Here is an 18,815-nt window from a genome sequence, read left to right as displayed (position 1 = left end):
TAAAAAAACATTGAAGACTTTGAATGATCACTTGAAAGCAACCTTTGTTTTAGAGCACTGCTCAAGAGGTTAGGTTCTCTCGTGCGCTCGTTCGCACTTCTCTTTCCACTTTCCGAGTTAACACTTTGTGTTTTTAATCGGCCTTGCGGATGATTCCCAAGTAGAATACTTGTATGTCTATATTACCAGAGTCTGGCCACAGGGTTAAGTGTGAAACGGCACGGAGAACCCAACTCACTGTGTGACGTGCCATCGTATGAAAGTCATACAAGATATAACCTGCGATCCACCTTGCAGTACACATGTATTGACAAGCGAGCGCTTAGCATTTCTTCAGGTGAAAAGCGTGGCCGTTAATTTGGATATTTCAAGCTGAGAGAGAGGAAATTCCATGAAAGGCGTTTTCCTGTCGTTTACTTCAGTTCCATTACGATCATGAGGTTGTTATTTTTTGTGGGTGTGGAGAATTTGGTGTTCCCACTAAAAGAGCAAAAAAAAGAAAAAAAAAACGGCCAATCGCAGGTCACGCCAAAAGAAGAGCCGATCGCAGTTCACGCAAAGTATTCAGCCCAAAAGGACCAAAAGTAACGTTAATTACATCCTACACGGAATTAGAACTGGGGAATGTTTTCTCTCTCGCCGTGAATAGCCTTGGGTGTTTACGTATACGACCGTGTATACGTAAATAAGTTATTTTACTTATTGTGCACCAACGATTCCTACCTTTCTATACGTAGAGTCAGTGAATTGAAATATTTCGTTGATTTTTTTTTAACCTGATTAATATATTTCTTGTATTTCGTTGCTGTGTCTTGGTAGTGTCGTTGGTATTTATTCAAATCTTGTGACATAACCGATCGTCACTTCGCTTCTTTTTTTCACATCCCAGTTGTTTCGAACATGTTCAAGTCGATGGACGAAAATGAAGCGCCTCCTACAACAGCCATGGTATCTGCTTCATAACATTTCCATTTTTAACTTAATTCCCTCCTAAATTTAGCGTGGTTTGTTGGTAGCTTTTAAAACGCACACGACAGGTTTTCGTCGATCAGCTGACGGAGAGCTGACTTGCTTCCAGATCACATGAGTACTCGGTAATTGTTATTTTGACACTTCACCCCCCCCCCCCCTCCCTCCCGTAAGAGTGACTGGTATCTTATTTCTCCTTGCAAGAGGTCACGAAAATAATGAAAATGATAACTAACTTAAAGGAGCTCTTGATTGTAAAACAAGTTCTCCTTGTGAGCACGGTGAGAAATTTGTAGGGATTTTGCCGGCATGTTGGTGGACGTAAACAATAGATATCCCATCAGCTTCTTTCGTTCGTCCACCAACATTTGTTCCTTTCACCTTTGTTAACTGTGTCTCTAGAGATTGGTTGCAAACCACCATACTCATGCTGACATAATTTTGAGTCACGCGCTACCTTGTAAAAGTTATACAAGATACAACCTGCGATCCACCTTGCAGCACGCATGTATTCTTTACAAGCGAACGCTTAGCATTTCTTCGTAAAAAGCGAGGCCACCATTTTGGATATTTCAAGCAGAGAAGAGTTCAGTTCTGAGAGAAGAGCATCCACGAAAAGCGTTTTCTGCCCTCTCCCCTCTCATTTACCTCAGCCCCCCTCACTGAAAGCTATCCCTTGATATTTGAAGGGCTGCGATCATGAGGTTGTTATTTTTGGTGGGTGCGCTTACCAGGGCAGTGCGAAAAGCAGCCTGGTTTGGTCCAACTGGTCAGCTCCGTATTGCATAGTTTGGTACTCTGCAAAAGAACGGCCAATCGAAGGTCACGCAAAAAGAGAAGCCGACAGAAGGTCATGCATAAAGAACAGCCGATCGCAGGTCACGCAAGATATTCAAAATGACCGGAAGTAAATTTGCTTACATTGGCGTAGAACTGTGGAATGTTTTCTTTCTCCGTAAATTGCTATAGTTACCCACCTTAGTTATTTAGTTATTTTACCCGTTATGCACCAACGATTCCTACTTTGCTATGAGAAGAGATACTGAATTGAAAGATTTCGTCGAATAACTTTTAATCTGGTTAATATAGTACCGGAACTTCATTGCAGCGTCATGATAGTGCATTTAATATTTAAATCGTATGACATAATCGATCATCGCAGTTGTATCAAAAATGTACAAGTCAATGGACGAAAATGAAGCACCTCCTGCAACAGTCAAAGGTATCTGCTTCATAGAATTTCCATTCTTAACTTGATTTCATCCTAAATGTAGCATGGTTTGTTGGTAACTTTTCCAATGCATACAGCACGTTCTTATCGATCAGCTGATGGAGAGCTTACCTGGTTTACGATCACATGTGTTACTCGGTAATCTTTTTTGTAATTTTAGATTCCTTCGAATTAAGGTTGCAGTATTTAAGAATACTTAAAAAAGCGTTCTGATACCAAGAAAAGAGAGCTAAATATTAGAATTGGTCCACCAAATTTTTTTCAGCCATGATGAAAAGATTACAGTTTGACTTAACGAGTGTGGGAACGACCCTCGCAGCAATGAGCACTATTTCAGCAGTAGTGAAAATAAGGCCTTAAAAAAAGTTCAGGCCCGTACGGGATTCGAACCCATGACCTGTGCGATACCGGTGTAGTGCTCTACTAATTGAGCTAACAAGCCAACTGAGAGTTGGTCATTATGTTGGTTCGTAATAAACCCGTGAAGTGACAAGCCTGACTTGAGTCTCTTGATCAATATCTTCGAGCCCATCGAAGGAGTCGAGGGTGGCTGGCTGCCCACCATATCATACAGAAGGCTATCGATGGAGAAATCTGCCTAATTTTTGACCGCGAGGATCTTAGGCCAAGAGGACATCTGCTTAGTTACATTTCTTGAGACTGAGAGGAAACTCGCGCGTTACGTAACAACACATCGTCACAGAATCTTTGAACCTTGCTTGATTTATTAGGCCTACACATTATCGACTTTTCGAACATTTATCGCACTATTTTCGTACTGAAGCTATTGCTATTTATATTTTGTCCATAATTATTACAGAGAATCAAAAGCCTATTACAGGCCACGCGTACGTATGTATTGCGATATTTGTTTGTATTATTTCTTAACACTCGGAAAACGGTATATCAATGAATTGCTTTAGGTGGAAATTCGATGATCGCTCATCAACTCTGAGTGTGAACCATTTTCTCAAGAGATTTTACCAGTAAATAATTTTCTGATGAGGAAACCCTCGTAGTAAAAAATATTTTCAGCTTCTCAAATCAGAGCCAATGAAACGCAAGATGAGAACGTTCCATCTCTCGCGCTCCTAATATTAGAGGTGATGCTATTGGTCATATCGTTCGATCAAAATGGCGGCTTGAATGAAGAGCAATTTATCATCATTTTCCCGGTAAGTAACCTTTTTCTCTCGCCTTCTTTGATTCTTTTGGGGTGTAAGCTCGTTTTCTATAACTGATGATGGTTCATTGATATCAGTCCATTTAGCGTAGTATGAATCCTCCATGGATTCATTCGATAGCGTAAATAGTGTTGATTTACTCGATCGGTATCAATCGATAGCCATTTGATATCACGACCTAAGTCTTAACGTTTCAATACAGTCTTAAACTTGTTGTTCGTCAAGTGAACTCAGGCAAAAGTTTTTCATTTGCTTCGACAAATCTCCCTACACTTCTTAATAGAGTTCACGCACCGATCCGCGATTTTCTCTTTTACGAACATGGTTTTTCGTCAGTTTAAAATTCATACCCAGAGGAGTTTTCAAATCCCAGACATCTTATTTCATATTACTTATTTCGGACTTGAACCAATATATTCAAGCAGCTTATGGTATGCTTTGTCTACCACTAAGTGTTAGTAGCAAGAGGATGTAAGCTCTTTTGAAAATAAATGGTAGAAGTGAAGTTAGCCTTCAGCATGTTTCATCAAATTATCTACTTGTACGTAATATGCAAGCTTCTACGTGTAAATTTGTTAAATCTCTTAGAATCCAAAAGACGGTTTGGATGATATCAGTGTTTTCCATATGATTTCCTTCAATTTTAACTCAATGCTAAAAATTTGCATGGTTCAGATAATTTTGAAATGGTGTATAGTAGGTTTTTTAAGGTGTCCCGTCTTTTCGTCCAAGAGTCTTTTCGTCCGAAAGTCTTTTCGTCCAAAAGTATTTTCAACTAAGTCTGTTCGTTTACTTGTTAAGCCTTTTCTCGAAGCAAGTAAATAACTATTATATTATATTATATCATAGATAAGGCTATATAAAGAACTTATCAGTGCAAGCCGTTGCCCTTTTGGTTCACCAATCTTCGTTTTACGAATTGAACGTCATGAAATTAATACACATGATGAATGAAGTTGTAACACAATATGTTTTATTAAAGAGAAGCAAAAGTAAAGACTTGCTTGCCGTTTAATTATTTCACAGGAAGGAAGTGGGAATATTAGGCTTGTTGTTAAGTGTCTATTGAGCGTAAAAGACAACGAAGTGTAACATCACTACGTGTCCGACATACCCAAATGGCGGCGGCTCACAACAAGTTCTTTATATAGCCTAATCTAGCCTTCTAAAAGTTATTTATTTGCTTCGAGAAAAGACTTAACAAGTAAACGAACAGACTTAGTTGAAAGTACTTTTGAACGAAAAAACTAGGTTAAGTTTCATTCAGGCATTTTGATTGGTTCTGACTTATGATCCTTTGGAGGACAGAGGCCGAGGTGATGTCGCCAATAACAATGTAGATGCTCCTTTATTCTACAAAGCAAATCACTCTGCACCCTGTCTGTAATTGCCATGACCTTGAGTCAATTTTTCCCCAGTATAGCCTTTGCATTTGATTAGTAAGAAGTTACTAGTATTTTTGAGTTATTTTTTTAAAAATATAACGATATGTTAGCATATAGACTGGTGTGTTGTGGTGAAGTATAATCTGATCAGCACAATTTGGTGTATCTCTAAGCAATCTGATTGGCGCATCTTTTTTTTGGTATATCTCAAAGCAATGTGATTGGCCCAATTTTTCGGTGTATCACAAACCAATCAAATTGTGGTTTTTTTTCCATGTCACACCAATCAGAGCGTTCTTGCTAATTTGTGGTTTAACAGGTCTTCAAATTTCAGCGAATCAACGCGTGAGTTGGAGAGAGCAGTTCGCGAATTAAGGAAATGTATCAGTTGTATCGAGAAAGCGGTGGAGTTGTGATCGTAGTACGACTATGCTTATTCTTCCTTCTAAAGGAGACTGAGTGGAACATGAGAAAAATTTTTAATCAAATGTTACTTCAGATGTTGATAGGAGTAACTTCAGGATATTTCATTGCTTTATATGAGTTAATCAGCGATTCCAATTTTGAATTTCACTCAAGGAATGAGGTAAGATGACATCTACAAGAGTTGTAAGATCATCTGTTCAATGTAATGGCACATTTCCTTTGTGAGGATTTCATTGCTATGATCTGTCTGGATTTGAAAGGTCGTCAGGGAACTTTTTCTACCGATTAGCGAGTTAAAACGTGCATGTTTTGTGTACCGCTCCTGCACTTACGACACACGCACTGTCATCTAAAGGCCTAACACGAATGTAGCGCTATAGCGTGTTGTTTTGGAAGGACTAGTTTTGCTGACTGTGGTAAAACTTGCGCAAGACATTTGCATAAATCGTATTTGAATGATAGTATTTTTTTTTCGCCATATGGTTACTCTTTTAGCAGCAGTTGAAACGACCACCAAGTTACATTTACTTTCTGCGTTGACTGCTATGTTGCATATCCGTTTCTTTGCTTCTAAAAGTTCTCCATGAATTAAATATTACTACTTTCCCGTGACAATTAATTGCATGTTTACTTTTTACTCGCCAGTATGGATTAGACTTTCTTAGATGAAAAGCCATTTTCCAGTAAACAAATGTACATTTTATGACATAAATCTACCCCAATGAAGAATATTTCCTCGAGGGACAGAATGGTACAGTCGGTTAATTTTCCATGCAACCCTCACATGCTTAGACGTTTTCTACCCATAAAATTCGCTTTTAGCTAACCTGGACTTTACCCCACTGCGTGTCAATTTCCTGTAAACAACCTGCATTTTATCACATATTTTACACTCACCGGGCAAAGTCCAGATATGCGACAGCCAATCAAGTAGCCCACCTTATTATCCTTTGAAGAATGATACTTTCTCTTGGTTCAATCTACTTTCACTTGTTTGAAGAATGGAGACCGGTAAATATCTTTGTCCAGAGGCTGTAAGAGATAAAATAGAGCTTTACACTGCAAAATTATATGGAAGAATATTTTGAGGCAACCATCTGTTACTGAACAGGAGGCTACATGGAGCCTATATTTGGGCCGGATTTGTGGATCAGCAGAATTGAGGGCTTTGTTGTTTTCGCAAAATCGCTGTCAAGTACTTTTTATGGTTTGTTAACTTTAAGAGTTATGGAGACTTAGACTTCGGAACAAGTTGACGCCCGTCCATGACAATTTGGAAATAACAAAATCACCAGAGGAAATACGGGATCACTCCTTAAAAATTTGCATTTGAACGTGATGACTTTGTTTAAAAGGATTTCTCTTGCTTACATCTAATAACAAACCTTTGAAGTTTTTTTTTGCCTCGGAACGATATATCAGAAGGCATTTTATAGACCTCAAGTTTTTCGACTGGTTGAAATTAAGGGTATTTGGCAGTGACTTTCACAAGTTTTTTATTTTTGATCGAAAAATATAATTGTTTTGTCAGTAATATTGATTTTCGGATGGATTCAATCGCCAATGTTTACATAAGATGATTGTATTAATTAATCGAATTAAAACAATCGGCAAAAACTTTTACTGTTCCCAAGGGTTGTTGTTTTCATCAGTATCTTAACAATAGAAGTGATTCGCGGTATTAGGGTCGTTCTTTAAATAAATATATTTAAGTTCACTCGAAATATGAGTATAAACTGTAACAAGCTTATTGTTGATGTGTGGCCAGTACTTCTAATCTGACTGACACTCGATGCCAAAACTCATCCTTGTTCCCAGGCTATGTCCACCACACTGCTTTACGCAAATTAAAAACTGCGCACTTTTGTGCATTTTCTTGCGCAGGAAAAACCAATGCAATTTCTGATTCTGGCCCTTAATTGTCAGAATAATAACTGAGAGGAACGGCATTAAGCATAATTTTAACCTACGAGCAGGTTGTTGTTTGGTCTTGTCATGCAATGTTGGAAAGAGAGAGCGAGCGTTGTGTGACAAGTTCAAATTAGGGCTGTGGAGGGGACTGCAGGAAGTGTTGTACCAATGCAGTTTATTTATGCCAACAATTATTCAGACAGCAGCATCAGTTGTATAGTGTCCCATTTCAACCTACTTGTCCAAAAAAATAACTCCTGCCTGCATAGCATGCCTATGTTTCTAATGTGATATCTGTTTCTTTTTTCAGGTTTTCTAGTCTGCCAACCACTTCTATTATGTCTGGAGAGTAATGTTCAAACCAATTGTAATGCGAAATACGACAATTGAGTATATCAAAATGAATGACTTATCAAATCCTTCACCATACATTGGAGAGAATTCATGCCCCTCATCTGGTAGCCACTTTACCATCCTTGTATGATTCATTTGCAAAGTCAAAATATAGAGTACGGTTGTAACTATTTACTAGAGCGTTTGAACTGGGAGAGTAAGCATGTGAATGTAATGGTAGAAGTCTCAATGTAAAAATGTAAAAAAAAGGCTGAGGTGGCATATCATACACCACCAGATTTCTCCCTGGGTTTAACAAGGAAATTAATGACAATTAGGAGTGGCAATCTTGCATTCTTTAGATTTTAACCCCTTCTTTGGGTGTTGTGGATTTCAATTTACTGAGTGTGTCGTAGTTAATTTATTTGAATGTCTATGTCATTAAGGCAGAAGTTTTCCCTGAAACAGGAGTTATAATTAAAGTAGGATTTTGAGTACTTGTTTTATTGCAAGATGAAAATAATAGTCCAGTGATCAGCATGTAATTTAAAGCTGATTAATAGATTTGACATCATAAGTGGTGTACTAAAGAAGGAACAATGGATTGGCTTGATTTAGTAAGAAGTTACACTTATCAAAACTATTTCAAAAATAATTTTCATTTTTCCTTTACCATGTAATTTAGAAATCAAAAATGTGTGTCTCTTGTTAGATTTGATCTTTGCCCAAGGGTGTTGTCTAATCATTATCAAGTAATTGAACATTAGGTTTAACACAATCTTGTCCTATTCGAAAGGTAATTTGGTAGTATCAAATAAGTTGAATTGTAAATTGGCCACCATAAAGAGTTAAAAAGCTGACGTTTCAAGCGTTAGCCCTTTGTCAGAGCCAATGGTGAAGGGCTAACACTTGGTGAAGGGCTAACGCTCAAATTGTCAGCTTTTTAACTCTTTACGTTGGCCAATTTACAATTTCAACATAATTGACATGACCAAATTACCTTGTTACCCCCACTGACGCAGCACCACAGTTTCTTTAGAAACTTACCTCCCCTTTTCCAAAGGGACTGGTTTTGTTTTACTAGTGCTCTGGAAATTAACCCCTTACATCCTAAAATCAATATGCATATTCTCCATACTGTTCTCTACTCATTTCCTGTGGCATTGTTAAGGAGAATTTGTTTAACAGTCAACAGAGTCTTGATTTTTTTTTTTTTATGTGTGTGTGCATTTAATTAGCAGGTGGTGATGAGCAGTCAAACTCCTTTGAACTAAGCTCAGAGGAAGAACTGAACAGCATGAACACAGCCAGGCAGGGATCTTCTAGACCAGTCCTTTCCAGTACTTACTTTGATCAAAGAATCACTATTCCCAGAGATGGTGAAGAGGAAGAAGTAAGCTTTTTGTTTTATTTTTTTTTTTTCGAAAATGGTGTGATTTGTATCAAAGGTGTGTGAATTTGTAATACTTGATTGGTTTAAAGTAAATATCTCAGCCAATGCTTAAAAGAGAAACATCTTTCAGCACTATGATATTATTGTGTCAATCAATTAGAAGCTTCAACTTCCTTTCCCCCTTCCTGTAAATCCCCCCCCCCCCCTAGCATTTGAACTTTTGAGGAATAAAGTTTGTAGGGATCTCATGGCGAACAAAGAAAGATAAAGGCTGATAGTTTCGAAAGAAACTGTTTGGGGCTGCTTCGGTGGGAGTAACGAAATAATTTGGATATATCAACAAAGTTGAAATGGTAAATTAGCCACCGTAATGATTACAAAAGGTGACGTTTCGAGCTTTAGCCCTTCGTCGGAGCGAATAGAGGAATTGTGGGTTGTGTGTGCTTTCAAAGGCAGAAAAACGTAGCTCCATTTTCTGCCTTTAAAAGCACACACAACCCACAATTCCTCTATTCGCTCTGACGAAGGGCTAACGCTCGAAACGTCAGCTTTTGTAATCATTACGGTGGCTAATTTACCATTTCAACTTTGTTGATATATCCAAAGAAAGATAAACATCACCAATGACTGTGACAGATTCAGACGCGAACGAGTTATTTATTGTGTGACAACAACACCGCAAAGACTCATCATGTCAATCGGTCAGATTTTTTAAAGAAAACTTAGCTTTCTAGTTAAGATCTTTACTAGAAAACAATAATTTTTATTTCGAACAAAGTTTATAAGCAACTCAAGGCGAATAAAACAAGATAAACATCGGTAATGACTATAGAAGCTTCAGAGGCAAACGAGTGTGACAACCACAACATAAATACTCATCCTGTCAATCAGTCAGATTTTTAAAGAAAAATTGGCTTGCTAGACAAGATCTTTAGTGAAAAACAATTGTTTTTATTTGCTACAGAGTTAAAAACAATCTCGAGGCAAATAAAGCAAAGTGAACATCGCCAATGACCAAAAAAAAGCTGTAGACGCAAACGAGCTATTGCGAGACAACCACAGCAATTACCACGTGGTATTTGACTCTCTTTGGTTAGTTTAGTTTAGTTTAGTTTAGTTTTTTAGCTTTGCCAACAGGCAGGGACACTGCAACAGCTTACACTAATTACTGCGGGCCCAGTAAACCCACTCATCCCAGCGTGGGGGAGGACATCCATCACACAGTAATCTCGTGTGTGGGAAATTAATGTATCCTACCCCTAACCCTGCAGGAGACGGGACCTTCATTTATTCGTCCCTATCTGAGAAGACTAGAATATCTAACCATTTCTTGATGTTATAGAAAGGCAGCTTCTCAGTTATTTTAAGACCTTGAGTGTTGGTCTGGCTGGGGCTCGAACCCTCGACCTCCCGCACAACAGTCCAGCGCTCTATCGATTGAGCTAACCGAGAGGCGGTAAGGGGACCAAAACAGTTTACGAGTCAACATTTTATGTATTTATTACTTATGATTTACTTAAGATGCTGCTTTACTTCAAGTTTAAACACTCGATAAAAGTTCAAGTGACGTGACTCAAAATATCGGGCAACATGACTATGAGGTTCAGGCAACATGACTTCGAGCGAGATCACCGGTTACCACACAACCGGTTACCATCTGTTCGCGTCTGAAGCTTTTACAGTCATTGTCAATGTTTATCTTCTTTTATTGGCATTGAAATCCTTAAAAACTTCGTTAGAAATGAAAAGAATTGTTTTTTTTTAAAAAGATCTCGACTAGAAAGCTAAGTTTTCTTTAAAAAATCCGACCGATTGACATGACGAGTCATTATGGTGTTGTTGTCACACTCACTTGTTCGCCTCTGAAGCTGTTATAGTCATTGGTGATGATAACCTTTCTTTACTCACCATGAAATCCTTACAAACTTTGTTGGACATTAAAAGAATTGCATTTTACTAAAGATCTTGTCTAGAAAGCTAAGTTTTCTAAAAAAAAATCTAACCGATCATCATGATGAGGCTTTACGGCACTGCAGTTGTCCACAACAACTTGTTCGCATCTGAAACTGTTATGGTATAATTGGCAATGTTTATCTTGCTTTGTTAGCCTTGAGACTGTTTTATAAACTTTTTCGGAAATAAAAAGAATTGCTTTTTACCAAAGCTCTTGTCTTGAAAGCCAAGTTTTCTGAAAAAAATCTGACCAATTGACATGGTGAGTCTTCACGGTGTTGTTGTCACAATACATAACTCGTTTGCGTCTGAAGCTGCTATACTAATTGGCGATGTTTATCATGCTTTATTCGCATTGAGATCCTTCTAAACTTTGTTGGAAGAAAAAGAATGTTTTCTTTTTACTATTGATTGTTTACTTTTCTACATGTTTAACTTCTAATAAGTCGTACTGGATTGAGGACTAACTCACCAACGTCTCTACTCGATTTTATACGTCGGCGAGTTGAACCATCGGCGAGTTGAACCATCGGCGACTTGACTGGATACCTATTGGGGTGGGCACTAATTTGAGGATGGGGGCTTAATCAAATAAATACAGTAACTTGTATTAATTTTCTTCTCCCTTAATGCATTCTGCACTGTGCATTTTACTTTTATAATCACAGTGTGGGTGTGGCTTTGCTTGAAGATTTTTTCCCCCCCTCATGCAGAGAGTGCTGTGTTTTGTACTGTGTGTATCGCACTTTGCATGTCACTTGAAAGAGACAAACAAAATCAAGATTATCATTTTAAAACTATAGTTATAGGCTGTTAATCCAAATGGGTGAAACTAGCCCCTCAAATATTATTAATCATTTTTTTTCTATTGCAGTTTCATGCATAAACAAAACTGAATGGTACAAAATAATGTGAAGTCATGCCCAGCATTACCAAGATTTTTCTTATGAAATTCATTTCTAAAATTATTGCCATATTGTTTTATCAGATGCAATAGCAGTGAGGTCTTATGCATCCCTTAAAAGTGATAAAATGACTTATGATAATGATGATGATGGTACTCCTTAGAATATATATATAAAAAAATTCTTTGTTTTCTGTGACAAATTATTCCTGACAGGATTACAAGTTTAGTTGGCGTCGGTTGTGGGTCTTCACTGGTCCTGGCTTTTTAATGAGCATTGCTTACCTTGATCCAGGAAACATAGAGTCAGATCTTCAGTCAGGAGCCGTGGCTGAATACAAGGTAAATGAATATAAGATGTTGAAATAATTCAACAATTCAGGGTTTGCATGAGGTAGTCTGCAAATTATCAGGGATGCAGTATCATAAACCCATCAACTACCACAATAAAAATTAATTAAGAAAGAATTTCTTCTTACATTATTGATACAATACCAAGCAGACAAATGATGAGAATAAAGATAATTTAATAATAAGTTCTTATATAGCACATTAAAATTGAACTCTATGCGCTTATATCAACTATAATTATCAACTACAGGATTACTAGTTGATCCAATACCATATTCTCCAAACTAACATCACAAGAGTTGAATGGCAGACAGTTAGGAGAGTTGTTAATGAAATCTTGGAAGTGAAAGGGTTATTTATAATTAGTTTTTAACTCTTGCTAAGAATTTGAAAATTAACAGAGTTTCAAGAGTATGGATGATTTTAACTTGTTCTTTATGTACATGTAGTTGGAGAGTAAAAATTAATATGTTTACTTATTAGACGTTTTGGTGTGTTGTAGCGGTGAATGTTTTTACGAGTTGTGCGGTAAATACGAATAATGACTCAAAAGTCCTCAACAAAACTACGCACCAAAAGGTCTAATAAGTGATTTATTTTTCAACTGCTTTATTTTCTATGCATTTCTTATAAGGCAGTATAGGGAAAGAGGATAGAGATGTGTAGCATGTGCAGTTGACTGGTTAAAAACAGGTTTTTTACAGTACAAAATAACCAACTGTGTAAAAATTGCAGGGTAGTTTTACTCTATGTAGTGCAGTTTGGTAATAAAATGGGCTAATGTAAGTTGATTAACAAGAGGTCCAATTCATCCAATGTTTTAGTGATCAATGTTTAGCGGGTTTATTGTAATCACTTTTTTCTAAATCTGCTTGGTTTATCTTTGTTTACACAGTTGCTTTGGATCCTTATGTGTTCCACCATTATGGGACTTCTAATGCAGGTGAGAAAATCAGTTTGTGTCTTTTTTTTCTTCTAATTAAAAGTCAAATTTGTTGAAAGTTGCAAGGCACCAACCTTCAACTATTAAATTGTCATAAGAGATGAAATATTGGTCACTAGGAGAAAAGTAAATGTCAGCATTTTCCTTTTAGTTAAAAATTCTCCAAATCCAACAGAAATTCCATGTTGCTCATATTTGGTACTAAATTATAATCAGAAACAAGGGAACATATTAATTAAAAACAAAATGACAAGACCAATTTAAGCACAGGCGTCCCAAGCTCATATCTCGAGGAAAAGCGAAGGATTATTTCATGAAAGCATCATGCGTTGTGTGACGTGGTGCTAAGTTACGCAAGTAACTATTGAGAATTTGAATGGATTATAAGGAATAGTATGGGGACCAAAATATGGTCCATTCAAAATACTAAATATTCCAAAATATGAACATTTTACAGGTTAGATTAAAAAAACTTACTCATTCCTTGTGTGTCTGTTGTGTTTTTCGGCAATTTCTGCTGTTTTGGGCTTGCTTTGCCATCACTGATAACAGGAAATACAGTGATGGCAAAGCAAGCCCAAAACAGCAGAAATTGACAAAAAACACAACAGACACACAAGGAATGAGTAAGTTTTATTCATCTTATGAGTAAAATATTCATATTTCGGAATATTTAGTGTTTTAAATGGACCATATTTTGTTCCTCGTACTATTCCTTATAATGAATTCAAATTCTCAACAGTTACTTGCATACATAACTTAACACCACGTCACAGAATGAGTGACACTTTCATGAAGTAATCCTTTGCTTTCCTTGAGACATGAGCTTGGGACGCCTGTGATTTAAGCTACAAATTATGCATTTGTCTTATTCCTTTAACAATGTTATCCTTCTTGTGGGTTTTTTCCTCATCAGAGACTGTCCCTTCGGTTAGGAACTGTCTCAGGTAGGTATTATCGAGAAAGTATTTTTAAATGTGTCATTATTTTAAGTATAAGCTGACTTTAAGATCATGTTTTCTTTTCTATGAACTAACAGACCAAGTTTACCTAAAATTAACAAATGTCCAAACGTAATTTTGCCCATAAAATATGCTGTGCTTCCTTTTTTCCTTGTTCTGTGTTTTATCTAAACAGTTTCGTTTTTCATTTAGTTTGTCTTGTTGTTATAGGCTTATAAATGTAACAAATAAAATTCAAACTGGCTTGCAAAATTTTAAATGAAGAAAGTTTGCACCGCAAGAAATACTGGTATGTTTTTTGGGGGGAAACTTTCTCATCTCAAGAATGTTGCAAAGAGATGTCACCTGCTTTGTTCACTGTTTTATGTTTGAACTCTCAAGATATAATTCATAATTCTCCCTTAGAACTGGGGCACATTTCCTTGTGAATAATTTGTTATTTAAAGGAGAATTTGCTCTTTCATTAGCAAATCAATGCTACATGTAACAGGTGCTAGTTGATACGTATACATCTTCTCATTACCTGTTTGCTGGACAGTGTATGGCTATTGTGAGGAGAAGTAACTTGTTCATCACTTTGGGCGATTTAATAATAAATTATCCATACTGGATTTGTTATTATAGGCAAGCACCTTGCAGAGGTGTGTCATGAAAAGTACCCCAAGATACCTCGCATCGTTCTTTGGATTATGGTTGAGATTGCAATCATTGGCAGTGACATGCAGGTAAGCCTTCTGTGTATTATTGTGTAAGGTGTGGTTTGCACACAAGTCCATGCCTCCCAAGATTCTCAAGGTTTCCCTCTGTATGAAGCAACTGGACATATTGTAGCTCCTCGCGATGGGATGCTAGTCTCTCTTTGATAATCCTTCTCCTCTAGCACCAGGCGAGGCCCAGGGAGGTACTGGACAAAGAATTCTGCTTGCTCTCAGGGAACATCTTCAGGATGGATTATCAGTCTGTCTTCCGTAAGCTAATTCTCCCCCAGCACTAAGCAAGGCTAAGGGAGATATTGGACAAAGAATTCTGTTTGCCCCAGAGGGTGGATCGTAGACTGTAAATAGGTCTTGAACTAAAACTTTTTAATCTGAAGTCCAATATGCTTCCAATTGGGTCATTTCCTCTTGCACACATTTATATAAAAAAAAAAATGTTGACTGCTTTTATGAAATATAGACAATTAAAAATTCTAATACTTAAACCGCTTCCCAGTTAGCTCAATGGATAGAGCGCTGGACTGTTGTGCGGGAGGTCGAGGGTTTGAGCCCCAGCTGGACCAACACTCAGGGTCTTAAAATAATTGAGAAGAATTTGCTACCTTTCGATAACATCAAGAAATGGTTAGATACTCTAGTCTTCTCGGATAGGGACAAATAAATGGAGGTCCCGCTTCCTGTAGGGTTAGGGGCAGGAGAAATTAATTTCCTACGCAGGAGATTACTGTGTGATGGATGTCCTCCCCTGGGTTGGGATGGGTGGGTTTACTGGGCCCGCAGTAATTGGTGCAAGCTGTTGCAGTGTCCCTGCCGGTCAGCGAAGCTTAATAAATCAAATGAATCAAATAAAATAAACAATAGAGTTTTTCAATTGCAGGAAGTTATTGGTACTGCTATAGCATTTCACCTTTTATCAAATGGAAAGTAAGTCTTATTTTTGGTGACTGGAACCTTTCCTGCTGTAATTCCAACAAAGGTTCTTGTTATAGTATTTAACTTCTAAATTTCTCCTAGTTTACATTTGTTACTGAAAACATTTTTACCCCTCCCTTTGAAGGTTTTTGTTTGATCCCATAACCTCTCTAGAGGCAAAGACCATTTTCATAGCTCCCTAAGCTTTGGAATTTGTTGTGGCCTTTGTTGGGGTGGGGTTGGGTGGATATTTTCAGAACAGTAAAGTGATTTAGTAAATGGCACATCATGATTGACTTATGCCACTTGAGTCTTGAAACCAATAACATCACAACTTCTTTGACCAATCAGTTTATGTGAACAGGAGTAACGATATTCAACTGATAACAATGTCTCACTTGATCCTGATGATGACTCTCGCTCAGGTTTTTGAAACGTCAATAACTGCTGCTAAGAACAGTCCTTATCAGGACTCCTCTCACCTTTACAATCAGACGACACAATCACAGGGTAATTAACAACTATTCACCAAAGTGGAGGTGGTTAGTGGTGGATCGATATTTACCGAGCCGTGAAGCGGCGAGGTAAATATCCAACGCTAACCACCGACATTGAGGTGAATAGTTGTTTTAGTATATACTAAAACAGTGAGATAATATACACCACCGTCGTTAATTTAAGTGAATTCTTCGCTTGTCATGGATGTAAACTGGGATGCCATTTTTTCCTGAGTTGCCCGGAGGTAAATAGCAAAGGATATTCGGAGTTTGACTAGCCAATCAAAGCGCGCCTTCAACGCTATCCACTGTTTTAGTATATACTAATGATTAATGACTATCAGCCTGAAAGTCTTATTTATTTTGTTTTTATTTGACAAGATTCCTTTGTATGGTCAGTGGTTGTTTGTATCACAATCACCAATACATTTATTTTCCCATCCTTTGTTAAAATGGTGACATAGTTCACAGCATAGTGATTAATGATTATCATTAAGAAAATCTTATTTGTTTTTATTTGACAGGATTCCTCTGTATGGTGGTGTACTTATCACAATCACTGATACATTTATTTTCCTATTCCTCGATAAATATGGTAAGTCATCTTGTAATCACTGTTTGGAATTGTTATGGGCCATTTAACTTCTGTATCACACTTATAACTCTGAACATGTAGTGGATGGGTGATGATAACATGGACATAAGCTAAAGAAAATCTTTCTTTCAAGTGATAATATTACTCTGACTTAAGTTTTCAAATAATTTTGATGAAGCAGATGTAGGTTAAATTTTTGTTCCTTAAGAAGATAGACTTGCAAGTCTATTAAGAGGAACAATTGGAAATCACATCAAAGGAAACAGGCAGGAGATAATCATTTGATTTTGCATGATCTTCATTTTAGGTTTAAGAAAGCTGGAAGCATTCTTTGGGTTTTTGATAACTGTTATGGCTGTGTCATTTGGCTATGAGGTAAGGCACATGTACTTCCCTTACCCAAATTCATCACAGCTGACCTGAGTTTTACAGGTTGTTAGATTGGGTATCAAACAGATGTTTTGCTATATGATTTACTGTTCCAAAATAAACAGTGCAACTCTCCTTGAACATTGTTTAATTGGAAATCCTCTTTAATTTGTAATCTTTCAATAATCTCCTTTGGAACATTAATAATGGCATGCTTAGGGCCAACTAGCTAGATTTACATAATGCACTAAATTAAGCATAACAACATAGCACTAAAAAGAATTCAGGCTTCGACAGGATTGGAACACTTGCCTTCCAGATACTAATTGAAAACATGTCAGGAGCAGGGTACACTTTAGAGGGTTCCTCTTTCCCCTAGAGGAGTTTGATCATTACTTATTATAATAATTAAATGGATTTCATTTGACCTGCGGGTGAAAATTAAGTAAATTGATGACCCTGGTAGGTGAGCTGTAACTAAAAGCAATTGCAGAGTGAAGATTTTTCAGGTTTCTTTTCTGCAATTGCGGGTCACCTGAAAGGATCATTGCTTTACTTGACTACCACTCAAAGTCCTCCAAATTTTGTACAGCAGTGGCCAGTCACAGGGAGGTATGACATCAAACAGGACACATAATCTGATGATTCATTTAGTGAAAATAACTTAAGGAGTGTGCAGTATGTTGCATGCATCAGAGACACATTTTTGAAATTCTGATATTAATTTTGCAAACAAGAACTTAACATCATAGCTGTCTATCTTCCATGCAGTATGTTAAAGTAAAGCCACATCAGGATAAAGTACTCGAAGGTCTTTTTATACCTTGGTGTGAAGACTGTGACAATAAAAGTATTTTACAGGTAAACATTTTCTGATAGACTTTGTTTTGTTTCAATGTTAAGTATTTCCTGAGGAGACACAATGGGCAAATTGTGAGGGCAGTGAATCCTTTATCAAACAAAGTAGTTTTGAACTGTTAGTGTCAATGTGTTGTATTTTATGGCCAAGATCGCTATGTCTCTCCACCTCCATGGGTAGAGACAGATTAAGTGACAGGTACCTGACGCAGTTGAACACATGCCCTGGGTGTGGCCATGGCTCCAGAGGGTTAGGCCAAGTCTGTTTAGGCCTATTCCAGGTTGTGGAGTATGAAGCATTCAGGTGTATTATTGCTTATCTTGGATAGCGTACTAATTTGTCTCTGGGAAAGTAGCCCTCTCTTCTGCTTGGTTACCAAGCTGGTACCCAATTGTACTCTTAGCTTGCAGGAGATACTTCTGAACGGAGCACAGTGGCCTGGCCTGGCCTGGCCTGGCCTGGCCTGGCAAGGATCAAATTCTCACATCTGGATTGTGAATAGTGTACACTGCAAATTTTTATTATAGCCATTGCAGTTACTGATATTTTGGAATTCCATCCAATTTCTCATGTATATTCTACAGAAAGCAATAAAAAATATGGATTGTATAATAGTTATTTTGGTTAGTTCAGAAAGTTTACGCAAGAAGCAGATTACAAATATGGCAAATTCTCAGCTAATAAAGGCTGATAGTTTCGAAAGAAACTGTTTGGGGCTGCGTCGGTGGGAGTAACGAAATAATTTGGATTTATCAACAAAGTTGAAATGGTAAATTGGCCACCGTAACGATTAAAAAAGCTGACGTTTCGAGCGTTAGCCCTTCGTCGGAGCGAATAGAGGAATTGTGGGTTGTGTGCTTTTAAAGGCAGAGAATGGAGCTACGTTATTGGTGGGAACATGGCAACGAGAAAAACAAGAATA

General features: G+C 37.4%; 1 protein-coding gene across 7 annotated transcripts in view; it reads left to right on the top strand.

Annotated features, from left to right (window-relative positions):
* The first annotated feature begins 1,961 nt into the window (after positions 1–1,961).
* LOC148719167 (natural resistance-associated macrophage protein 2-like) overlaps positions 1,962–18,815 on the top strand; it is a 30,196-nt gene continuing 13,342 nt past the window's right edge. The window contains exons 1-11 of one of the 7 annotated variants that reach the window (XM_088742011.1): positions 3,262–3,375; positions 7,417–7,564; positions 8,681–8,832; positions 11,906–12,031; positions 12,936–12,983; positions 13,900–13,930; positions 14,570–14,670; positions 15,539–15,585; positions 16,595–16,665; positions 16,973–17,040; positions 17,806–17,895. In XM_088742011.1, coding sequence (XP_088598137.1) covers positions 7,459–7,564; positions 8,681–8,832; positions 11,906–12,031; positions 12,936–12,983; positions 13,900–13,930; positions 14,570–14,670; positions 15,539–15,585; positions 16,595–16,665; positions 16,973–17,040; positions 17,806–17,895 — 840 coding nt within the window. In that variant the 5' untranslated portion in view covers positions 3,262–3,375; positions 7,417–7,458. Of the gene's footprint in view, positions 2,192–3,261; positions 3,376–5,384; positions 7,616–8,677; positions 8,833–11,905; positions 12,032–12,935; positions 12,984–13,899; positions 13,931–14,569; positions 14,671–15,538; positions 15,586–16,594; positions 16,666–16,972; positions 17,041–17,805; positions 17,896–18,815 lie in introns of those variants that run through there. The other 6 variants (XM_088742009.1, XM_088742013.1, XM_088742012.1 and 3 more) reach the window with 6 other exon arrangements.

Source organism: Stylophora pistillata, chromosome 12 (genome assembly GCF_964205215.1).
Source record: "Stylophora pistillata chromosome 12, jaStyPist1.2, whole genome shotgun sequence".
Classification (NCBI taxonomy): Eukaryota; Metazoa; Cnidaria; class Anthozoa; order Scleractinia; family Pocilloporidae; genus Stylophora; species Stylophora pistillata.
This window is presented reverse-complemented; position numbering and strand designations above follow the sequence as displayed.